This window comes from Castor canadensis, chromosome 15 (genome assembly GCF_047511655.1).
Source record: "Castor canadensis chromosome 15, mCasCan1.hap1v2, whole genome shotgun sequence".
Taxonomy (NCBI): Eukaryota; Metazoa; Chordata; class Mammalia; order Rodentia; family Castoridae; genus Castor; species Castor canadensis.
The window spans coordinates 4,279,788-4,305,301 of record NC_133400.1 but is presented as its reverse complement, the minus strand read 5'-3'; the positions used below and the strand labels follow the sequence as shown (position 1 = coordinate 4,305,301).

The following is a 25,514-nucleotide window of genomic DNA, read 5'->3' as shown; positions in this document are numbered from 1 at the left end:
TTGTGACTAACATTTTTTTTCACATACAATAGTGTTTTTGAGATCCATTCCAGAAGTAGCAGGGATTAGTGCCTCACTCCTTATGGCTGTATGGATAGACCCGGTTTGTTTATCCATCTGTCAGTTGATTGACAGCGGGGTGGGCTTCTTGTGCCAACACTTTGCCAGTGCCACACACAGCTGCTTCAGGCTGCAGCACAGAATCTTCCCAGGGACTGGGATGAGCAACTGAACTCAGTACTGCCCTTTGACATTTCCAGCGGGGAATATCCCAGTTCACTAACCCATTGGACTGGCTTTGTGGTTTAGGATTTCTGTCCAGCCAATAAGCTGCCTTAGAAATTCCTAGAAAATACCTCCTAGGACCCTTCTTTGCTGCCTCAACTCAGTGAACTCAAATTGCAATTCTTTGTGTCTCAAATAAATGACCAATTTTTTCCCGGTCAATGGATCCCCTTCAAAATGCCTGTACTCACTACCTTCCCCCAGGGTAGGTCTCTGGTGGAACCCAAAGATAGGAAGCCACCAGGAAATGGCTCCTTGGTAGCCAGAATGTTGCTCTAGGCCTCCTTCTCCTCTAGGACTTAACCTCAAGCTAAGGGGTCTCACACCTTCCCCACGTTTGCAGCTACCTCCCCCCGCCCCTCCGTCTCTCTACCTGAGGTCCCAGGGTCCTCTGTTTTACTTATGCCATGTCCCTGCAGTACTGGGACACCAGGTACCTACTACCTGCCTCAGGCCAGCCAAGTTTTGTCATCCCAAAACTTGGGAGACTGAGGCAGGAGGATGGTGAGTTTGAGGGCAGCTTAGGCTACATAGTGAGACCCTGTTTCTAAAAAGGAGAGAGAGAGATACAGAGACAGAGAGAGAAATGAATGAATGACTAACTAACTATGTACCTACATACTGCTCTGCTCTAGAAATTGACCTTAGCCCCACCTGAGTTCTGACTCAGGTCTTGAGGTGGCCTGGGGTGAGTAACCTTGACCACTTCCTCACTTTCTAGGAGATCCTCCCACGTCCTAAGGTCAACCATGAACCTCATGATTAGACCTGCCTGATACACCAGAGGGATCGGTACACACTTCTTAATATTGTTTAATGTCTCTCAGGAGGCAGGGGGCGGGGGCCTGAAAGCTCAGCCAGGAAGACGAAGGTGGAACCAGGAGCCTTGCGCGGGCCCCATCAGCCAGTCCCTGCCGGGCACAAAGAGAGCTTTGGAAGCAGCAGGACAGACTAATTTTAGCTGAGGGCACCCAGACTCGTCCCTGATGGTGTCACATGGAGCCCGGTGTCCCCTCAGCTTCATTCCCCTTTCTACAAAGGTGAGCTGTGAAAGTCACGTGACAGCCGAGCGGCTCTCCTCATGGCCTCTGGAGCAGGCTGAGGGGAGCAGGGCTGGACCCCTGTTTTATTTTTAACAGCGCTGCATCTCTGGAGGCACCACTTGGATAGATGTCAAACACGGGGTAGAAACAGCGCTAGGCGGAGAGCGGGCAGCGCAGAGCTGGGAGTGAGGGGTTGGAATCCAACGCCCACTGAGTCCAGAGCTTTGCTGTCCCCACCTGTGTGCCTGTGCCTCACCAAATTACGCCTCCTCTGCAAGCCTTCTCCTCCACACCCTTAAAATGGGCAGGTGGGACCCAGTGACCATTAAAGTCCTTTTAACTCTAGGAATTTGTGAAGCTGGCCAGGATCCCCTCTTCGTCACAAGTAGAGGGAGGTGACATGCTCAGGCTTGGAGACACGCTGTCCTCCACACAGAGGTGGTCGGGGGGCCGTCAGGCAGGTGGAGGGTGGGGCAGGTGGAGGTTGATGTCATTTTTTACATGAGTATTGTTAGGCCAGGCCAGCACTCCCAGTCCCACTTCCTCTCTTTTCTCAGTCTTCCACCAGCATGTCCTGGGGTCATCACCCAAAGGCGGGATTTGTGCATCACTGATAAGAGACGTAGTGAGCCCAGATGTGACCCCCTGAAAGACACAAGCTTACGTAGGCTGTGCTGTGACCTAGAATGCATAGCTTCATCCTGAGTTTAAGGAAACAGACAGACACAAAGGGAGAAACAGTCCATGAGAGAGATGCATGTGATATATTCACCAGAAAATTCAGCATCATCCAAGCAAATCTGTGGAAATGTCCGGGTAAAGAGACAGGACAAGGAAATAGAGTTTCTGATCCTAGCTGTACCGGTGCTGGAGGGGAAAAGGCTATAGCGGTGTTATTGGGCCAACAGACAAAACAGGAACTGACAGTAGATGAAAACACTGTGTCCTGTCGTTGATAGCACACTGGTTCCGTGTGAGCATAGTCAGGTCTTAGGTCCACGCACTAACGTGTCCGGCCTCCTTGGGTCTCTTTGTTCTTGACTGAGAGCGCTATTTAGAGCCTCCTGTTCTCATGATGCAGGAGGTCATGGGTTCCTGTGAGAATGTGAAAGCTGTGAGAGATGTTTCTGAGCCTGTAGAACCCCATGGAAACTCCTAACTAGGAGCTCTGGTGATGGCTTCTGCTGAGCTGTCCAGGTACCACATTCTGGAGTTCTGAGAACACAGGGCTCCAATACAGACCACTCATCCAAGTGGTTCAGGAAGGGCCTGATATGTAGGGAGATTCAAAATATAGAGAGGAAAATGAGGTAATGGGGTGACAGGATAAAAGAGGTGAGCTGGGTGTTCTATCCCTATTCTTGTTCTTGCAAAATTTTCATGGGTTTGCCATATTTGCTAAATAAAATGCTAAAACACCAGTGGCTTGGTGCCAGTAATCATTCAGACAGTGCCTGTTGTTAGAGAAGAGGTCAATATGAGGAGGAGTATGATAAGCCTCTGCAGAGAACCATGCAGCCAGGCACCTTTGGGGACGGCCCCAGGGTGGGGGTGTGACAGTGGTGGGCAGATGTCAGGAAGAGATCTCGAGGAACTTACATTAAGCTGGGACTACTCGCCAGTGTGTCAAAGAAGCAACTTTGTGGGCAGTGGAGGGTCCCCGGCTGAGTTCTTTCTCCTGCTTTCCTGGTCCCCTCCTCTGCCTCACTTTCATCCTCTCCATGGTGTAAACTGTCACAATGAGATCCACTTCCCAGAATCTCAGGCTGTCCACGCTGGGCAGGACATTCATAAGCCTCCCATTGCATGGGGTAAGTGAGAGGATGGTCCAGTGGGTTGAGTCTCAGGTCTGCTCTTACACGACGTGCCTGAGCCCTTCTTGTTCCACCCAGGACAGCATGGCAAGGTGTTGTTTTAATCTCCTCCTGAATATCTTCTTGAGGGCTTGGACCCACTTTAGATGAGCCTAAGGATGGCAGCAGGGCTCACTAGAAAGAGTTCTGTGCTGGGAATCAGGACACTTGGCTCTAACTATATGGCAGTGTGGCCTTGGGCAGGTGGCTTTCCCTCTCTGAGCCTTGGTCTCTCCGTCTTGTAATGAGGAAGTCGATTTACTTTAGATGGGCCCATGCCCCCATTGAGAAAGTATGGCCATGGTGGACACCTCACACTTTGAGATGCTTGGCATTTCCAAAGGTTCATCCACCCCTGGGGAAACTCCCTGCGGACTGATTGCCTTTTAGTGGGACTGCCAGTTTCCATGCTAGCACCATCAAAATAGAGTCCCTGAGTCCCCAGTCCAGACAAAGGGAGTTGAGCCCCTCCTTGAATCCCTTTCACTTTGTTAAAGAATCAACTCACCCTTCTCAGGGCTCAACTCTGTCTGGCTAGAAGGACATTGAACCAAAATTTTAGTCACCTCCAGAGCAATAGAAGTTGTCTACGATACAAACTGAAAGTGGCTTGAAGTCAACAGTCAGTTTCTCTTTGCCTTCATCTGGAAAATGTCCACTTTTAGCCACAGTCCATGCCTGTTGGCCTCAGAGAGAATAAGTAAGCCCTGTGGGAATCACAAGGCTACTGTCAGCCAATGGGGATAAAGAAACTGCCTAGCAACTGGTGCATCACTCCCACCTCACTCAGTCACATGAAAGAGGCTGCTCAGCAAGGCTAGACCAAGACAAATTTAAACCCATCTCCTGGGACATTACCGGGGACAAAAAAATAGAGCATTTAATTAAGCCCCACATGTGAGCAATCAGTTCCAATTTTCTACCTCTAATTTAGTAGAGAATTTCCTGCATAGAGACAGTACAGAATCTTGTAATGTTGACGATGGGTTCCCCTAACGTTGGGTTTAAACTTTTCTTTTAGCCTTGGTGTGCTTTTGTGGAGAGCCTGGCAGGTGCAATAGAGGACAATGGAGATGCTGGGTGGGAGCCAGTCACAGAGCCGGGCAGAGATGTAATTGGGAATTATTGCACCAGAACCAGGGCACAAACAAGGTCTTCAGTTAAAAAAACCTCCTCCCACTGGAAGTTCTGGGGGTGAGCTTTCTACCTTGTAAGGGGAGCAATGACAGAGGTGACTCCATTTTAAGTGAGCAAAAGAGCAAATCTCTGCAACAAGATGCAGCTGCACAATGTGGGGAGTGGGACCCAAGGCCAGGACAAACTGACCAGACCCTTCTAGAATGGCCAGTCCAAAAGGAGAGGGGACAGACAGGTGGTTGGATTTAATAAGTTGGCTAGGTGCCAACCAATCACAAATGTAGTTTCAAGGTAGAATAACTGGACCTAAGCCAGTCAGAGCCCTATATTATCCACTAGACTTCGCCTTTCTTTCTTCACTAAGTCCCACCTGCAGGGTGCTTCGTTATCCTTTCAATAAACTTTGTGCTTGCCTTAATCTTAACTCCTGGTCCAGCATCTTCAATCATTGACTACGCCAGGACACGAACTTGGGATCAACAATTCCAGTAATGACCTCAGTTCAATGGGCTATAGATGGCACCGTGGGGGAGGGAGGGGTGTCTAGGAATTTTCATATTCTTCTAACATCATCATTTGCCAGTGGAATGCAGAACTCTGCCTGCTGGGCTGGTCCTTTCCATCCATAGCAGCCCCAAAGGGACTCTGTGGAACTCTAGTCGGAGAACCACAGATCTAGCCAGACCCTGCTGTAGACAGGGACGGAAAGAGACTTGCCCAGTCACAGACAGAGTGAAACACCTGGGCCCCACCCACGTTGTCAAGCCCCTAGGAGGGTAAATGGGTGACTTTGTCTTTTTAATATCTTGCCTAAGAGTAGTTACATGTAAAAAAAAAAATTAGCCCGGAACAAAACACTCATATAGCTGCTGCCCAAGGTGCCCCAGAACACAATGCCCAGGAGATTCTGTTAGTCACTTCCTGGAGTGCTGTGGCATGTCCAGGGGAGGAAGAAGGGGTAAGAAGTTCTTATAGGGTGTAGGGGCTGTGTGGTAACCACCTTGTAAAGGGCTTACTTGGAGAAATGTCAGCTTGGGAAGGACTGAGGGTACCCCAGTGACTGTTGGGATCTAGAGGGTTGGGACTTGGGCCTGCATCAGAGGGAGGAGTTGAGGCACCCCTGAGGCCAACACTCACTTCAAACCAGGAGCTCCTCTGGACCAGGGCCCTTGGCCGTGCATTGTGTTCATGGGAAGTGGTGCCTGACACATAGCTGGCCTTGGCCAAATACTAACAGAAAGACGAAGCTGTTACCAGAGATAGAATGCTGATTGCTCTCACACGCAGTTACATCACACCCACAGGCCCCTGTCTACCTCATCGTCACCTAGTTATGGTGCTTCCTCCAGTGGACTTGCAGCCAATAGTTAGCCATGTCGTGAGGCCACATGGGGCGTGCCATGGAGACACCTCCCAGGTGTGCTGTGCTAGAGGACAAAGACCAGATATCAGGACTTGACAACTTGCGTGACTAGTAAACAGGGAGGAGGTGGGCCTGCCTGCAGGTCTTACCTGAACAACTCAATCGCTCCCTGTTCCAGACTGGTCTCACAAACCTCACCCACAGTCTGTCCACACCACTCTGTCCTCTACAGAGCACGAGGTCTACCATCTTCCCACTCCAACTCACCTCCCCAGCTTTGTCCCTCCCCTCCCTCCAGGTCCCCTGCACACTGAACCCCCCCTTGAGTCTCAGGCAGCCTTTGGGCACCAACTGCTCAGAGTCCCTTGTCCTTTCCCGCTAGTCTCATTGTGCACTGCCTTATCCCAGTGACCTGGTTCTATATTTGCTTCCTCCACTGGATATTAGGGGCCGATGTTTGTTGAATGAATGATAAAGACATAAGTATATCCAATATAAGCTAGGAAGCTTCAGCAGCTGGGGCCTGGTCTGGGGAGCCAGGAAGGAGCAGACTTAAGGTGGCTGCTGTTTCTGCCCTGAAGCCGCGTGGCCTCCATGGTGACTTTAGCTGAGCATGGATAGCTGAGGTCCCCGAAGCTTAGGAGGATCCAAAAACAGGAGCAGTTCTCCCAGGATGCTGTGTAGCCCTGCATCAAGTCCAAGGGAGATATCCCACCAGAGCGCAGTCAGCCAAGGGAGCCGGCTGTGTCGGCAGTGGCACGCCTACCTAGACCCAGGCAAGTCAGGGGGTGGCAAACTTGTGACCACCAGTCCCCAACATGGGATTTGCTGCAGAGACCAGCTCTGCCTACTTTGCTAAGAGCTTCCAGAGCCAGGGAATGGTAAGCACAGAGCGCAATTGCCCACGGAATTCAGGAAGGGTAGAGATGGGGCTCAGGAAAGAGGGTCTGGGGGGAGCAGCCAAATTCTGCAGGCTCCATATTCAGTTGTCGGTGAGGACCAGTTCTGTGGGCAGAGAACTCAGGAAGACTGATGGGCCCAGTAAGATGGGCTGTGCTCAATGCATCAGCAAGGAGAGTGGGAAGGAAGTGGGTTGGGTAGAATCAGCATGGATCTGGAGGCCATGGGGTCCAAGGATGGCACAGACAGATGGACATATTTGGTCTTGAGCCTTTCTTCCTTTGGGAGTGTTCCCAGAGCTCTCAAGACGCCCCTTGATGGTCCACACCTGGAATTCAAGATCTTTTTTTTTTTTTTTTTCAGCCTAGGGCAAAGGGTTGGAGTGGTCAAGTTACATGTAAGTGACAGGGGAGGCCGGGCCCTCCAGGACCGGGTCGTCCACATCGGTCAGGAGCTCGCGCTCGCTGGTGGAGCTGGTGGTTTGGAAGCGACAGAGACGGGCCTGGAGCCTCTCCTGCTCCTTCTTGAGCTCCAGGTAGGAGTGGGAAAAGGTGTGGAAGATGGACGTGGCCGGGAAGGCCATGATGAGGATCCCACTTAGGATACTGCTGAGGGCCACCATCTGGCCTGGCACGCTGCGGGGTACCATATCCCCGTAGCCCACCGTTGTCATGGAGATGATGGCCCACCAATAGGAGGCGGGGATGCTGGTGAACTCCAGGACCCGCCCGGACTCATTCTCGGCCACGTAGACCAAGGGGGAGAAGAGGGTGACGGCCACGGCCAGGAAGAGCAGCAGCAGGCCGAACTCGCGCGCGCAGCGGCGCACGGTGAGCCCCAGCGTCTGCAGCCCCAGCGAGTGGCGCGCCAGGCGCATCACGTAGAGGATGCGCAGCGCCCGCAGCACGCGCAGCACCAGCCCCACCTTCTCCAGGTAGGAGCTTCCGCTCAGCCTCTCGCCCGCCTCGGGGGCCTCCTCGGACACCGCGAGCGACACGTAGTACGGGGAGATGGCCAGGATGTCGATGATGTTCAGAGGCCCTCGGAAGAACTGGCACTTGTTCCGGGCCTGGACGAAACGCAGACAGAACTCCAGGGAGAACCAGGCCACGCAGATGGTCTCCACCACGAAGATGTAGAAGCACTTCCGAGAGCACTCGCCCTGGGACAAGAGCGAGAGCGACAAGAGAGCAGCGTGAGCGAGCTCGGGACAGGACACGCCCCCCGCCCCGCCCCGCCCCCAAGCCTTCCCAGAGGTGGATGTGGGTGGAGCTGCCCACCTGTGGAAGGTCAGGTTGTGCCTAGGTATCTGGTGGGTCAGCTGGGTGGGAGCCCTGCCTCCAGCTGTGGCTGAATGCAGAAATCCTCACCTATAGAAGACCAGCTCAGGGTCCAGGGCTTCGGACACTGGCATGACCTCCTTGGCACTGACCCTCTTCCCTGAGGGCACAGGTGGGTGCATCCAGCTCCAAGCCCCGCTCCCATTAGGCAGATCCTGGACCAATGCCACAGGGGAGAATGGACCATCCAGGTGGGAACACCCGGGTCTCAGAATGAGAGCTGCTGGTTCACCCAGACCCCTCACCAGGGGAATGTTACATGACAGAAACAAATCAACTTTTTTTTTTTTTTAATGGTGTACTGGGGTTTGAACTCAGGGCTTCACAATTGCAAAACAGATGCTCTATTGCTGGAGCCACACCTCCAGTCCTACTTTAGTTATTTTTTGGATAGGGTCTCCCATTTATACCTAGGCCCTTGAACTGAGATCCTTCTTCCTAATCCTTCTGCATAGTTGCAATTATAGAAGCATGCTACCACTCACACCTGACTTTTTGATTGAGATGGGAGAATCTAGCTGTTTTTTGCCTGGTCTGGCCTCGAACCTCAATCCTCCTAATCACCTCCTGAGTGGCTGGAGTTGCAGGCATGTACCACCATGCTGAGCTCCTCAACTTCCATTTTGTTTACAGCCAGTTATCCTGGGCTTCCTTGTTATAGCAGCCACCCTTTGCCTTCATAGATATAAACTCCTGGGCACATGCACTGTTCCAGTGCTGTGCCTCAAGCCACATGCAGTCCTGTCAGCACCGTGTGACCTCGTTTTATGGCCCAGCATATGAGTTGCAGCCAGTCAGGGCTCGCCTGTGCTCACATCCCTGGAAGTGGTGGTGGCCTGGGCCACCCCAGGTCTCCTAACCACTATATGCTGATTTGTAGCTTCTTTGTCTACCCACCATGGTTCCTAAGGCCAACAAAGATGATGGAGGGCCCACTTTGTGCCAGGCACTGGGCTGGCCATGGGGGTTGGGGTGACCTGAGACATAGATGTGGTTCTGGGGGCTGGAAGCTGGTGGACAGGGAGGTTTGTGAGACTGCAGTCCTGCCCCTGGGACACCAGCCAGGTGGGGTGTCCTGCGGTCACCATTGTCTTCTTAGTTTCCTGCCCTGGGCTCCTATCATAGCCCTACTGGCCCCTTGCTACTCAGAGTGTGGTCCTTGAACCAAGAGCACCAGCCTCCCCCAGGAGCCTGCCCCCCACAGAATCATCACCTGCAGTTTAACAACATCCCCAGGTGGTTTCTGAATGCATACAGTCTGAGAAGCCCTGCCCTAGGACGGGCTTCTATGCAACCTTGGCTGTACACTAAAGTCACCTGTGGGCGGGGCTTGGGGACGTCCTGAGGCCAGGGTGGTCTCCAGAGATTCTGATGCAGTCGATCTAGATTTTACCTTCAGCGGTAGAAATTTCCAGAAGTCTCACAGATGATTCTAATGTGAGGCAGGGTTGAGAACCGGCTGTAAATATTGTTTGTAATGAATATGCTATAATATTTATATGTAATATATGCATATATGTATATATGGAACCTGGCTGTAATGACTAAAGCCATCTGCCTATGTGGAAAGCAAAATGCTGACAACTGCACTGTTTTTTCTTTTTTGTTTTTTTTTTGAGTGAAAGTGCTCTGAAGTGGAAAAAGAACTTATTTCCAGTGCCTGGACACAGAGAAATACTACATTGAAATGTTTTCTATGTCTGGTTGATAGAGAAAGGATAGGGGTTGGTCCATCCCCAGCCCTGTTGGCCTGTCCGCAGCCAGGCAGCCTTCTCCCCGTTGTCCCCTGTATCTGGTCCTCAGTACTGTGGGAGACAGAGCGAGTGCTGTTGAGAGAGAGAGCCCAGGCTCAAATCCCAGCTCTTCCACTCACTGGGGTGAACCACGTGTTCCCTCTTGAGTTTCAGTTGTCTCTGCCGAGGGCTGTTTTGATGGATGGAAGCTATGTGTATGAAGCAGTTCTTAGGATGCTGCACCCGCAGGGACACACTGGTTAGATACTAATTGACTGGTCAGCAGGGGAGCTAGCAATCCCTTGCCTGCTTCTGGATTTTACAGGAAGCTGAGAACATCCTCCAAGCCACTGGAGGATGAGTGTCCTGGGTTTGCTTCAGAACCCTGAAGGGCTCAGGAATCCTGCCACAGGCTTGCTGTGTGACCTCTGTGTTTCAGTTTCCAATGAAGAACACGATCAGAATTTCTCAACACTGATTCAGAATCACTCCATTAAAATTCTCCCAAGATGCTTGTTAACAAATGCAGATTCTGGGCCCCATCACAAAACAGAAATTTGGGAGTGGGGCCCAGCAATGTGCATTTTGGCAAGCTCTCTCATTGACTCTGAAGCACCTGGAGGTTCTAGACCCTGGGCTCTAGTCTCCCTACATGGCCTCTTTCTCTGACTTCCTGGGAAATGTCCCCTTGGCTAAAGAGAGTCTTGCAGTCTGGGGACAACTTTTCTTAACCAATGACCCATAGCTCAGGAAGGTGACCCTAAGAGCTGCAAAGGTTTGGCAGGCTCTGCCTCTGCTTCTGTGCTATGGTTTGGCTATTCAAGCCATGCACACCCTGGCCTCCCTCTCCAGCCTCCCCTGGCACTGCAGCAAGATGGCTCTGCCGAGTCACCCACACCCTGTTCTGCATCCTAACCAGCTGGCACTTGTCCTGAAGGGCAGGCGCCTCTGCAGCCACACTGGGGCAGAGGGATTTATGGACTCCCCCTGGGGAAGGAAGGAAAGAAAAAAGTTTTTCTTTCTCTTGGAGGAAGTTTGTGGTTGTATTTTGTAGGGAGGGGGCACAACTCCTCCTGGGTTGTCCATATCTTTCTGGGTTTGGCATGGAAAATTCTGGTCCTGGGAGCAACCTCAGTCCTAGGCAAAGGGGGACAGTTGGTTATCCTGTTGGTGGGCCTTGTTCCTGGTGGAAATGAAGTATACTCTAATTCCTTCATGCAATGAAGAAGGTGAGCCACCCCTGAGGAGGCTGAGAGAGAATGAAGGGACCACAGAGAAGTGGAGTTGACACAGCAGAGGCAGTGAGCAGAACAGACAGTGTGTGTGGATTATGAGTGGAGAGGGGTAGAACTTGCCTTGGGGCACCAACCATCAAAATGGCAGCTGCTCTCAGTGTGGTTGGATAAACTAGGATGGGGCACTTTTTGGGTGAGGGAATATTCTAGATTACCAGGAGTGTGGGTTGCATAGGAGTATCCGCTTGTTAAAAGGTAGGGTTAAAATTTGTGTGTGTTTTAAGTCTGCCTGTAATCCCAGCACTCAGGAGGCAGAGACAGGACAATACAAACTTGAGGCCAGCCCAGGCAAAGTTACTGAGACCCTATCTGAAAAACAAAGTAAAGCAAAAAGGATTGGGGGTGTGGCTCAAGTAGAGCACCTGGGATTTCCAAGATGGCGGCTGGAGGGAGGAAGCAGAAAGTGAGCCTCCTAAAGTGAAATCTTGGAGAGACACTGGAGACACACCTTGCAGGCAAGGCCACCGAGAAGAGGCAAAACTTTGACCCCTCCACATCTCCAGCCTGCGCAGAGAATCTCCACTTCACATTAAACGGAGAAACCAGGAGGGCCCCCGGGCCACCGCCAGACGCCTGCACCCAGACGGCTTGGGAAGATGTGGACCACAAGGTGAGCTAAGCGGTACCGCGGTAGCCCCACAGACAAGCCTGGACCAGAGCAGCATAGCCCCCTGGACAGACTGACGTCCACCCGGGGAAAAAAGAGAAACTGAGTAATAAGCAATAAGAACAATAAAGACAAGCTGAAAAGAGGGTGAGGCGCCCTGAGCACTGAAGAGGAGGGGAGGGGACTCCCTCACAGAACTGTAAATAAACAAGCTGGGCCTGGCCGGAGAGGGTGGGAGTGCCCAGCAACAAGGAGCGGGAAAGCTTGCAAAAGTGGTGATGGGAGGAAAACTACACAAAGGAGGGGGGAAGACCCACCTCCCACATAAACTGTAAATAAACACCCAGGCCAGAGAAAGCAGGTGCAGTGTCTCCTTCCCCAGTGTGCTTGGAAAGGGGAAAGCTTGTAGCAGAGGCTCCCGCACAGGAGAACTCTGAGCAAACAAAGCCTGCAGGGCCAGGTGAGTGCTCAGCTCACCCCAGAGATCTGCATAAATAACGCCTCCAGCAACAGCAGGCTGACAGCAGCGGGCAGGCAAGCCACAGCCGCAGATACCATTCTCAGAACTGTCTCCAGACTCTTTTTTTTTTTTCTTTTTCTCCCTACCTTTGAGGAGAGAACAACCGAATTACACCTGCAAGCGGAAAAACTTACTGAAACTGTATTGCATTTGAACTTGGGACACTTGGTGGGGTTTGTGTGTGTGTGTGTGTGTGTGTGTGTAGTTTTGTTCTACTTTATGCATCCCCTTTGATGAGACAACTACAGAACAACATCTGAGGCACCAACTCCAGGACTGGAGATTGAGGAACGAACACGAAAATTATTAAGACTGAAACTTCATTGCATTTGAACTTGGAGGTTTTTTTTAAATTTTTTATTTTATTTTTTTTTTATATATATACATTTTTCTTTCATTTACTTATTTTTAATTTTTATTCTTATCTTTACTCTTTTTATTTTTTATTTTCAATCCTCTCTCTGTCTCTCTAATGTCTTTTCAGCTTACTGTTGATTAGTACACTGTCTCTCCCTGTTTATATCTTTGAAACTTTTTTTGTTTGTTTCTTTTTTTTCTACTTGATTATTTGTTTTTCCCTTTTCCTTTAATTTCTTTGCTTTCCCTCTCCTCTCACCCTTCCATTCTAAATATCACTAGTGCTATTATTACAAGCCAGAAAATACTTAATTGCACACAGTACAGGGACAATAACAACACCAAGGGCAATGACGGGAAGACAGAAAAAACAGGGAAACCAGTTTCCCCACAGCAAAAAATTAGTACAGGAACCAGAGGGAAATGAAGAAAACAGACACTCAGATCCAGACTCCAACAAAATGAAGATAAACTATGCCAAAGGACCCAATGAAGCCCACAAGAATAATTTAAAAGAAGACATACTACAAGTACTCAATGACAATTTTATAGAGATGATACTGGATAGGGTCGACCAAAATGTACAGGAGACACTCAAGAAATTCCAAGACAATAAAAATAGAGAATTTGAAAAAGCAAAAAAAGAAATAAAGGAAACCATAGAAGCACTGTATAAACACCAAAGTGAAACAGAGAACACGATTAATAAAGAGATAAATGAACTCAGGACAAAAAATAGACAACATTAAAGAGGAAACCATCCAGGATATGGAAAACCTCAGAAAAAAGAACGAAACAGAACTGCAAAGCAAAACGGAAGGCCAATCCAGCAGAATAGAACAAACAGAAGACAGAATCTCAGAACTCGAAGATGAAATGGTAATTAAAGGAAAAACTGAAGAACTATTAATCAAGTAGAGCACCTGCCTACTAAGTTCAGGGCTCTGCTGCAAAAAAAAAAGAAAAGAAAATTGTTCACATGATGCATGTAAACGCTACTTGCAAAATTGTAAGATAAAAATACTAATGAGTAGAAATGATAACTGCTGGGGGCGGGGTGGAGGGAGAAAATAAGAGCGGCAGGATGTTAGCAGTTCTTAGGTACTTGGGAGTGATTGCATTACTCTGTTTCCTTTGTAAATGTCTGAAACTTCCCACAATGAAATGTTAAAAAACAAGAAAGCAAAAAAAAAAAAATCAAAACCACAATGAGAAAACACTTCAGACCCCTGGGATGGCTAGCATGAAGAAGACAGACAGACAGACAGTGTTGGTGAGACTGGAGAAACAGGAACCTTCCGATCCCACTGGGGGACTGCAGACTAGTGCAGCCACTTTGGAACCGTGGTCGCTCCTCCAAGCTTAAAGATGGAGTTGCCATGAGACCAGCTCGCTCAGGGACCCCCCCACTCCCCGAACACTTGTACATGAATGGCCCAGCAGTATTCCTATCAACCAAAAAAGAGGGAACAGACTAAATGCCCTCAAGTGATGGATGAATGAACAAACACATCATATTTGCACAACTGAGTAGTAATCAACCATAGAAGGGAGCGTTGCAATGCAGGTGATGCCGAGTGCAAGAAGCCAGATGCAAAGGCCACGCGTTGTTCAAATCCATCCGTCTGAAGTGACCAGGACAAGCAAGTTCACAGAGACAATAGTTAGTGCTGGCTAGGGATGGTGGGGGGTGGGGATAGGGAATGGCCGGAGCTGATGGGTACAAGGTTCCCTTTGCAGTGTGAAAATGTTCTCCAGTAAGGTACTGGAGATGACTGCACAACTCTGTGAGCACCCTAACCCCCCTGAACTGTGCACTGTAAGAGGGTGGTCACAGCACTGCGTGAATTATATCTTAACGTAAGAATCCAGGCTCCCTGTCTGAGCCAGGTCAGGCTGCATAGGTAGTGAGTGGGGCCCACTGCCTTACGCTCAGTGCCAGACCAGGCTGCTGGAAGGGTGCTGCCCGGGTATGGGGCGGGCAGGACTTCCGAGAGCAAAGTTGCTGCTCCTGTGGACAGGCAGTTGGCTGCAGATGCAGTGAGGCCAGCTCTAGAAAGCCCATCTGTGCATGACTCAGGCCCCGGTCTTGACCTTAGAGTGAGCTCATTCCTTTGTCTCTGACAGCAGCTCCCCTCAGAACATGGTTCCTCTCTCACTTCTGCCTTGGATCTCTGGTTCTGTGCTGGTCCTGTGGATCCACTCTGCAGATCTGGCCTCCTTCTGTGCCCTCTCTCTGGCCCATGCATCTCTGGCCCTGGGCTCTTTCCTCCTGGACTCTCCAGGGCTGAGGTGCTGATCCACTCTTGCCTCGCTTCCACCTTCCCCAGAGCCAGCTTCTCTCAGCCCACCCCAGTGTCACCTCCTTTCCCTCCTTTGTACCCTTCCATTGTCCTCTCCTGACACTATCCCCAGCCTCAGCCCTGCCCCAGGTTTTCACTCCCCTCAACTCCCTCCTATCAACTGCCCCCACCTCCCATCTCGGACCAAGGGCTCTGAGAAAGGCCAGAGCCCCCACCCCCAGCATGGGGGCACAGCCCCACTGCACTCCTGCTGTGGACAAGGCTCTGAAGGTGTCACCCCTTCTGTAAAGTGGGAAGGGGATTCTTCATCTACAGGGCAGTTGTGGACCCCAGAGACTGGCCACTGTCCAAACTGCTTTTTCCTCCTCCTCAAACACTTCCCCCACTGCCCTCTGGCCCAGGTTCCCAAAGCCGATGGTCACAGACTCCTCACCTCTTGGACCTCGATGATCTCATCTTTAAAATGGGGCTATGGTGGGAATTAAATTAGGAAACAAGGAAATAATGGTATAACGCCAGGTACACTGCAGGGGTCAGATATAGGCACCTCCGTATCCATGTGTTGTTGTTTTTTCAGTACTGGGGTTTGAACTCAGAGCCTACACCTTGAGCCACTCCAACAGCCCTTTTTAGTGATGCGTTTTTGAGATAAGGTCTCTCGAACTGTTTGCCCTATCTAGCTTCAAGCCACGATCCTCCTGATCTCTGACTCCTGAGTAGCTAGGATTACAGGCGTGAGCCACAGCACCCGGCTATAAGTATATCCATGGGTTTTGCGATTGTGAATCCAACCACCCTGAGGTGGAAAACATTCAGAAAAAAATCGCCAATGTACTGAACCTGTACAGATATTTTTCTTGTCATTATTCACCAAATTATACTATTTATAATGTGTGAGTTTTTTTTTTTTTTTTGGAATGGTGCTGGGGATAGAACATAGGCCTTGCACATGCTAGGCAACACTCAACCACTGAGCTACGTCCCCAGTCCTTGGTTTTTTGAGATGAGGTCTCACTGTGTAACTCAGGCTGGCTTTGAACTCATTACATAGCGCAAACTGGTCTTGAACTCACACTTCTCCTGCCTCAGCCTCCTGAGTGCTGGGTTTACAGGCATGCACCATCACACCAGACCTTTGCAGTGTGTTAGATTTTGTGTCATCTAGAGGTGACTTAAAGTATACAGGAGGCTGTGCAAAGACTGTGCTGACTTCTACGAGGGACACAAGCATCCTTGGACTTTGACATCCAAGGTTGGCGGGGTGTCCTGGAAGCAATCCCCAAGGACACTGAGGACGACTCTGTTCATTGGCCCTAAATCTCACAGGGGCTTTCCCTGTGCAGAGGCAAGTACCACTGTCCCATTGCCTCAAGGACAGGGCCCCTTCACAGTCACTAAAGGAGAGAACTTCAGGGGCCCAACCCCTGGCAGAGCCTGAGGCCTCCATGGACGACTTGGGCTTGGGAGGGGGGCTAGGATGGAGCCATGGAGACAAGGGGTGTGATATGGTATTGGGAACAGAGCCAGGAAACATGGATGGGCCTGACTCAGGAAAACAGGAGTACTTCTTTTTGGCTAGGATATAGGGAGACTCACTGGGGGAGGGAGGGCGGGGAGGACCCCAACAAAGCAAGAAAGCTGTAAGGAATCCACTAGAACAATTACCAAATGTCATCAAACCCGGAGAGCTGCAGAGAGCAGGGCAGCGCCTCAGGAAGCTGATTTCGGGTCCCAGAGAGGGACAGAGGAGGGCTACTGCAGCTTGTGGCTTCAGAGGAAGGGCGGGAAGCACCAGCTGCGTCTGCAGCATAGGGAGCCTCGCTCCCAGCTAGGGGCCCCAGCATCCTTCCCAGTCCTTACAGAATCTCTCTGTGCCTCCTTCCCCAGCCCCACTTAGCAAGGAGTTGAAGTAGCCACAGTAGAGGATGTGGTGCGGGGATTGAGAGCCAACTCCACCAGCCACCTGGGTACCTGTCAGTCCTGGAGAAGGGACTAAGGAGTCCAGAACTCTGCGGTTCCACCCAGCTTGGCTGCTTTTGCCTGTGCTGCTCCTCCCCAGCTTAATTTGCAAATTGGGCACCAGCCTGGTGTTGGAAATCTGTGTTCCTCAGGCAGTCTCCCCCTCCAACAGCACCATCCCCCTCGGAGGTCTGAGGGTCACGATCCTAAGGTATGGGTCCTCCCTCCCCAGTGACATTGGCATGGATGCCCTCAGGGCCACCTGGGACAGCCTGCATGGACCCCATGGCCTGTCTCCAGAGCAGCGCAGCAGTTAGCAGCCAGCTGGCTGAATAGGCCCGCTTCCAGCCTGCTGTCCCCAGAGGGCAAATATGAAATACAAGGCACGTGTGTGGGAAGAGAACATCAGCTTTTTATGCAAATGAGGGACGCAGTCTTGAAAGAGCAAAGATCGCCACCCTCAGCCTCCCAGGCTATCTGAATTATTGTCCCATCAGGAAAACAGACCCTCTCCAGGCTGTGCTCTTGGGGAGTCTCCAGGCAGGTGGCTTCATGGGGAGAGCATAAAGCCATTGTGGCTGGAGAGAAGCAGAAATCCCTCTTATCCCTGGGGACATGGCTGCCTGCTTTCTCAGCTGCCATGTTGGGCTGCCCCTGCTGCAAGCCACGACCCACCTCTAATTTGATTTTCCAAGTCATGTGGAGACAGGCCTGGGTTCGTGCTCTTCATAATTTTCAAAGCATTAGGTTTTGAGAAGCCCTTGTGTCCCCCACATAATTGCCCATCTCCCAGAAATCCCTAAGAAGAACAAGCTTGTGGAAACCTGAGGGCTGTTCTTCAGTGGCCAGGATGGGGCTGCCCTGGAGGAACGGAGTGAGGACACTGCTTCTGCTCGTCCTAATCATCTTGCTGCAGAATCCACATGTAAATATTGCTGCAAGCAAGCAGGCTTTTAAATCACGTGCTCTGTGCTAGATTGAAAAATGCTTCAGATTAGAAGCATCAAACAAGCTGTTTGAAAGCCCAAGTAGTTAAAAAAAATTTTTTTAGGGTAAAATGTTTGTAGGTTGGATAAGATGTATTTCATTCTACAAATGATTACTGAGCACCTACTGTGTGTGAGGCATAAGTTGGCTCCTCACCTGACTCCTTCTCACCTGGAAAATTCTCAGACCCTACAGGTTACCACCAGGGGACAAATCTGCATGGGGGGAGAAGTGCGGTGAGGTGGGCAGACAATTATGCGACCTTACATCTTATCAGCTCTATTATAACATAAGCCCGTTAGCCCAGACGATGGGGAGAGGAGCAACTTTTAATTAAGAACCCATCCATTCTAGCTTGGAGCTGTCTGACAACCCTCCTGCAAAATGCTGGGCTCTTCATTCTTTTCTCAGACCCTTAGGAGGCCTCCGGGTCCCCTGGAGAAAGAATGTAGGCGTGGATAAGGAAAATATTTACTCCAGCCCCCTGGGGCAAGAACGCTTACGAATCACCTCTTCTCTGAGTTTCCATTCGGTGAGACTCAGGATGAGGTGACAAACAGAGAGTCTCTTCCATAATCGGTGTCTTTACAATGTTGCTGGAGGGAACAAATGTTCCCTGCCTCAATTTCTCATCTGAAAATGGACCTGGGATGCCCCCGGGAATGTGAGCTCAAGGAGGCAGGAATGTGGGGTCCAGCCTGGTGCTCAGCACAGTTGCTGCTCAGTACACACATGTGTGAACCTTCAGGTCAATGGTGCCTTTTATCAAGGGGAAACTGAGGCCCACAGAGGTGAAGCGATTTGCCGACAGCCACAGAGCTGAGAGAGATGAGGCTGGGCCTGCCCAGCCACTGCAACCAGGTGTGACTTTGTCAGTGTCCAGGCATCCCTATCAGAGTCAGGAGCACATAATGACTTTTTAAGCTCTTGTCACTTTTGCCCTCGTGGACAAAAAATAGTCCTTTATGACTGTGCTAGTCTCACAATGAGTATATTCCACACTGGATAAGATTCACTTCTTCTTATTTTAAGAAATGAAGACATTTCTAGGCTGGTTGTGGTGGTTCACATCTGTAATCCCAGCTACTCAGAAGACAGAGATAGGATTGATTTAAGACTGGCCCAGTCAAAGTTACTGAGACCCTATTTTAACAATAACTGAAGCAAGAAAGGGCTGGAGGCATGGCTCAAGTAACATAGCACCTGCCCAGCAAGCACAAGGCCTTAAGTTCAAACCCCAACACTGCAAAAGAAACACACACACAAAAAAAGACTGAAGCCATTTCTGCGGTTCGGGGGCCCTGATCAGAGGCCACTCACCTTGTCCTCCTCGGCCCTGAGGTCGGGCATGGTGCTGACACACAGGCTGACAGCTGTGGTGGCCACGAAGAGGATGGAGAGGCAAGCAAAGACCTTCCCGGGCAGGCCAGACTGCGGGTTCTCCACCATGTCCCGCAGGCGGTGCATGCAGCGTGCCCAGCGCGAGGCGTGCGTGTCCGGGCCCCGGGCCTCGCGCTGCCGCTGCAGGGCCTCCTCCCTGCCCAGCTCGGCCGCCTCCTCCAGCCTCTTCAGCAGCTGGCGCAGGCAGCAGCGCTGCAGGTGAGCCTCCTCGATGCCCCAGTAGCTCAGCTCCTCCCGGAAGGACAGCGCGCACATCTCCCGCAGCAGCACCAGCTTCCCGGCCGCCAGGAAGCTCACGATCACCCCGAACGCACTGGGGTTCCTGTCGAAGAAGAACTCCTGCCTGTCCGGGTCATAGTCGTCGCACAACTGTACGATCTCCTCCTGGCTGCGGCACAGCCGGAGCCGGCTCAGGCGGCTCAGAGGGAAGGCGTCCAGGGTGCTCCAGGGCAGGAGGTACCTGAGGCCCCCCACGTTCACCAGGATCTCCTTCTTCAGATCGGCCACCGGGGAGGTGTCCAGGGCACCCACCTTCTGGGCCCTGCGGTAGTAAAGGCCCTTGACCGATGGTGCCTCTCGGGGACCTGGCCAGCGTGGGCTCAAGGGGCTGCAGGAGCCATAGTGGGGGTGTCCAGGTCGCAGGCCCCTGTCTCCTGAAGGTATGGGCATCGCTGAAAATGTCCTGGCCTGGGAGTGGTGGGTTCAACCGTCTGCCACCAGAGAGAGAAGAGGGAGAGGACAGAGGATAATCGGACTCGGTGGACATTTGCTCTCCTGGCATGCATCTGCGTCAGTCACTCACTGTCTGAATCTGTCACCCATTCACTTTACCAGGCAGCTTCTCTGTGCCTGGGGCATGCCAGAGGACAAATCGTGCCCCCCCCCCCCATAGAGTGGGTACTTACACCCAGCAGAATCTCCCTGAATGGGCTAGACCCAGACCCGAGTGAGTGGTCCTGAGCCCGACCAGGCGGAGCTGAAGCTACTCCAGGCTGTGTGGTCTCAGGCATGTGACTTCACCTCTCTGTTTTCACATCCTTCATCCACATGGAGAGACTCCAGGGCCCAGGTGTTAAATAGAGGCTCCAGTGCCTTCTGGGGCTCAGCCTCTCTGTGGCCTCTACTTGGCCTGTGTGACCCCAGTAGGTTAAGTGCCCACATTATAGGCACTGGACTAGGTTTCAGGCAGTAATATAAGTGAGGTGCTTGTGAAGAACCCCTCTGGTCGCTCTGCCGTGCCAGGCTCCCTCTAACTGACTCATCTCAACACTCTACAAGGTAGACAGGACTCGCTCCACTTTATAAACAAGGAAACTGAGGCACAGGAAGGCAAGTGTCCTGCTCACCGTTTAGCAAGTGCCTGACATGCAACCAAGGCTCAGTGAGGGTCAGCCATGGAAGGTTCAAAGAGTTGAGGACTGTGACACTTGGCACAGCGTTTGGCTCTCAGGAGGGCCCCACACAATGGCTTCATTCTTCTTGCCTACCCCCAGCTGGAGGACCTTGCCTGGAGGGTGGAAAGCACTTCACGCCTTCTTGATGGCGCCCTTCGTGTTCACTGCCTGCTTGCCTCAGCCACCCTGGCTGTGTGACCTTGAGCTGGTTACTCTCCCTCTCTGGACCTTCATTTTTGCCTGCAAAATGAAGGGGCCTCTACTGTTCTCTCTCCATGTCAGACATATTTGGGGCACTTGGCTTGGGATAATTGTTTTAGGTTTAGCCCATTCACAGATTAAAAAGAAAAATCACTTCCACAACAGCTCATCCTCAGGACTCTGTAAGTGTTTCTTACACTATTCATTCCAGCCTGTGACATCTCCAAAGCACCTATAACCTTATTTCCAGACGCACTCCAATCAGCAGGGGACTTGGCAGGTGAATAGAAATAAAAGCTCCTCTCAGTTTTGGGGCCGGGGGTTTCTATTGGGCAGCGAGGAGTGACTCACGGACAATGCGTGTCACACTTGTGCCCTGCAAGGCAGCATTCTGCTACTCTGCATGCATTGCTTTGTTTCCAGTGTGTGGCCAGAGGAAAGAGCAGCCCGCCCGCAGAGAAAGGGGTGCTTTGAAATTCAGGGAGCCCCTCCCAAGCCCTCTTCCTTCCCGAGGGCAAAAATCCAAGACCAAGAGAGCTGAAGAGACTTGTGCAAGGTCACTCAGCACATCCAAATCCAACCCAGGACTCAGTTTCCCTGAGAACCTGGGGGTTCCTTCCAGAACACAAACATTCACTGAACAAAGCCAGTTTTGCAAATCTCCTCCCCCCCCACCCCGCCGTTCCCCCATCATCTCTTCTCTCTCAGAGCATTTGCTCAAAGCAGTGCTTTTGCCGAGATTTTAACACCATGGCTGTATTACACATCCCTGCCCACAGCGAACAACTTCTTCCCTTGAACTTGGACTCACCTCTCATCTCAGGGAGCCAGGGTCCAGCTGTTTCTCTGCTGGACAAGGGAGAGCCCATTTCTTCATGCCCAGAGAAGAAGCAGGTTTGTGGTGGAGATGAAGGGGAAGGAAAAAACTCCCCACCGCAGCGGCTTCTGGCAGAGTTACTTTCCCATCCTTCTTCCCTTGCCTCCTCCAGCAACCAGAAGTTCATTCGTTCTGCATCTGTCTCTCTCCCGCATCTGCAGGAGAGCCCTGAGGACCAGCGTGGGTTTTCACAAGGACCTGAAGCCCCTGTCCTGGTGAGAGAGTCTGGAGGTCCGTGCTACAGGGCGCTGGGCCAGCTGTCCTGCCTCAGCAGCGGACTTGGCGCTCCAAGTCCCATGGGGACAGCCAGCATGGTCCTGCAGGGAGAGAGGCAGGATGCGAAGGGTTTAGCAATAATCTCTCCATCGGCCAGGCAGCAGGCGGGAGCTGCCGTGGCTGCTGCTCTGCCAACTACCCGGAAGGCAAGGAGAGCTGTCCTCCCTCCCCCGCAAGGAGGAGCCCAGCTCGGGAAGGGCAGGGGTGGCTCCAGCCAGGGCATGGTTGGTGCGTGGTGGTGGGGAGTGCCCAGGCTAGGGCTGCAGAGGAAGCTTGCTGCTCATACCCCAGCCAGGCCTGGGACAGGCTGAGACAGACAAGCCCAGCCTCTCTGCCCCGGGTGGGGATGGCAGAGGTTACATAATGGGATGGGAATAGAGGGTGGGTGAGCTTGGGACTTGTGCATACCCAGATGTTGGCTCCAGCATGAAAGCCTGGGTGACCTTGGGCAAGTGAATTGGTGCCTCCATGACTCAGTTCTCTTATGTATTAAAAAAAAAAAAAGAGGTAATCACAGGGGCTCAGGGGACTTCAAATCCCAACCATTAGAGCTTGATCCTGAGGCAGGGTGAAGAAGATGTGTACAGCCAGGGCCCGGCTGGCTTTACTCTGTACCACCTTGCTGTGTGTCCTTGGTGAGTCACTTTACCTCTCTGGGCTTCTGTTTTTCTTACCGGTCAAATGAGGACAGTTGGAGCAGTAAAGGCTGAAATTGCAAAACCGTGTTAGGGCTGGTGTTCACTACACCCAGGACTTCGTTTTCATGAGATGTTTGGAAACCCAGTCCCTTGGCTTCTGAAGGTAAGCGACCTTCGAATTCTGCCTTCAGACCCCGCTCACTCAAGATTTCCTCGATGGCTAGAATTGGAGCAAGTTAGGACCCTCACTGAACAGAGATGGGCCTGGTGCCAAGGGTCCAAGAATGACAGAGGTCAGAGCCAGGGCCTCCCCAGCAGAGGTTGCTGGTCTCAGTGGGCTCTCTGCCACCCAGCAATGAGGACGAAGGAATCCAGGTGGGAGCACAGAAGCTGGCTGTGGAGAGCAGACAGCAGGGCTCTGTAGAAATGACTGCAGTGACAGCTGGGAGGACATGACCCAAGACTCTGAAGCTGCTTCCTCTGCCTCATCACAGCCCCTCACTCCCAACTTGGTCCATAGTGGGGCTCCACGTGCAATCAGGTAAATGCTGTGACCCGTGGCCAGGCTCCATCCAGAGCCTGCCACAGAGATCCTGCACACCTGTCAGGAGAGGCAAGGCTCTGTCCTTCCCCAGACCCTTTGGCTGGCAGATGGCTCTCAGAGACCACACCCCAAATTCTCCCCAAAGGACAACTGTCTTCTGTTCAACCCACAAAGCCCTCCTTCCCCCAATCCGCCCCAGTCTCGGTTCTCCCTGGGCCTGCAGTGCATGTGTCTGTTCATGCTGTGACCTTGAGCAAATCTCTTTGCCTCTCTGGGCCTCATGGTTCCCATCCATGACGGGAAGATTATGGCATGTCTCTACAGAACACATCAGGGCTGCGGTTATTACAAGTGTCATCCGAACGACTACTTCCAAGTCACCCAGGAAAGATTAGCATGAGGACAGGAAGGGGTCTGTCAGAAGAGAACTTCTTGACAAAGAAGCTGACATACTGTCTGACCTGCACAGCAGCCCTGGGCAGGGCCGTGCTCATCAAGGACCACATCCAACACCTGCCAGCACTGTCAGTTTGCCCAAGCTGTAGGGTGTTCCACCATGAGCTTGGTGTCCAGTCCTCACCAGGCCATTTGCTGAGTCCTTCTGCAGTGTCTGGGATGGTCCCAGTCACCTTTTGGCTTAATGCCACCATCTTCCTATCCCCAATACTTTTCTGATAAGGGAACAGTCCACGTGCACGTGTCATGCTAAACAAATAACGCAGATGTAGCAGGTTAAAATAACCGAGTGTGTCATCTTGGTCCTGGCGATCTGACATCTGAATGGTCTTAGGAGGATCCCTCACCATGTGGGTGGGGCTGGGCTTTTTTCTGGAGGCTCTAGTGAAGAATCCCTTCCTTGCCTCTTCCACCTTCTAGAGGCTCCTGCATCCCTTGGCTCATGGCCCTTCCTTGGCCGGCAGTCTTACCGTTTGCACCTCTGCTTCTATCCTCTCCTTCCTCCTCTTCTCCTCTGGCCTTATGTAACCTCTACGATTACATTGAGCCCTGCTGCATAATCCAGGATTGTCTTCTGATTTTAAGATCCTTAAATACATCACGTCCCTAAAGTCCCTTTTGCCATGTAAGGTAACACAGGCTGCAGGACACCGTTATTTTCCTGTCACAGACGTATTTATACCAAGCACCTAAATCCTCCTGGCTCTAGACAATCAGCTAGAGCCATGGTATTCTCTGTCCAATCAAACACCTAATCCAAAAGAGCTCCACTCACAAGCCGTGTTGAACCAATCAAATTTACTCTCTCTTTCCTGGGAATTTGGACGGAAGGCAGGAGCTTTTGGTGGTGGGTGATGCGTGTAGGCACTGTAAGGTTATCTAAAGTCAGGACTGGTGGCTGCACTGGGCCCTGTGTGAGGAAGAAAAAGTTTACATCCACCCAGAGGGAGGAGTCAAAATGGGGGCCTCCAGGAGAGGGAAAGAGGCCCTCCCTTCACCCAACCCTCTGTCCCTCCCCACCCTGTTGCTGGCCTGGAGGCCTGACCATCTCTGATTCTTACTTCTTGGGGTTTCTGGTACCACACAACACGCCCTACTCATCTGTCAGCTTGCTTGACATGAATTCTGTTCCAGAGCCTAAGGACATAGCCACAGACCCTGATCCACCAGGAGGAAACTGTGTTCAGGTCCCCACCCTGGTGGTCACCTTGAGAACTTTCTGGGCCTCCTCATCTGTAAGGTGGTATTGACAGTTGTTGATGTCTCATGGTAGATGAGTTCAGTTCTGTGAAACCCATAGAACACAACCCTGCTTAGCACATTGTTTGCTACCATCACCACCACCATCACCACCACCACCATTGCCATCATCACAACCACTGCGGCCATCACCACCATCACCACCATCACCACCATCACCATCACCACCACCACCATCATCATCACCACCATCACCACCATCACCACCACCACCATCACCACCACCGCCACCATCATCACCATCACCATCACCACCATCACCATCACCACCACCACCATCACCATCACCACCACCACCATCACCATCACCACCATCACCACCATCACCACCACCATCATCACCATCACCACATCACCACCATCACCACCATCATCACCACCACCACCACCACCACCACCATCACCATCATCACCACCACCATCACCACCACCACCATCACCGCCACCATCACCACCATCACCACCATCACCACCATCACCACCACCACCACCACCACCACCACCATCATCACCATCACCATCACCACCATCACCATCACCACCACCACCATCACCACCACCACCATCACCACCATCACCATCACCACCACCACCATCATCACCATCACCACCATCACCACCATCACCATCACCACCACCATCACCACCATCACCACCATCACCACCATCATCACCACCACCACCACCACCACCACCACCACCATCATCACCACCATCATCACCACCACCACCACCACCACCATCACCATCATCACCATCACCATCACCACCACCACCATCACCAC

The 25,514-nt window shown here is 51.7% G+C and overlaps 1 protein-coding gene across 2 annotated transcripts; it reads right to left on the bottom strand.

Annotated features, from left to right (window-relative positions):
• Positions 1 to 1,095: 1,095 nt before the first annotated feature.
• On the bottom strand, positions 1,096 to 22,093 carry Kcng4 (potassium voltage-gated channel modifier subfamily G member 4). 2 transcript variants are annotated; one of them, XM_074055561.1, is made up of 4 exons: positions 21,490 to 22,093; positions 20,430 to 20,717; positions 19,003 to 19,793; positions 1,096 to 7,743 (listed from the first exon to the last, which is right to left on the bottom strand). In XM_074055561.1, the coding sequence occupies exons 3-4, from the start codon at positions 19,750 to 19,752 to the stop codon at positions 6,973 to 6,975; spliced, it is 1,521 nt and encodes a 506-aa protein (XP_073911662.1). In that variant the 5' UTR covers positions 19,753 to 19,793; positions 20,430 to 20,717; positions 21,490 to 22,093; the 3' UTR covers positions 1,096 to 6,972. The 2 variants fall into 2 exon arrangements, with proteins under 2 accessions (XP_073911662.1, XP_020042216.2); XM_020186627.2 differs by lacking the exon at positions 20,430 to 20,717.
• Positions 22,094 to 25,514: the final 3,421 nt, after the last annotated feature.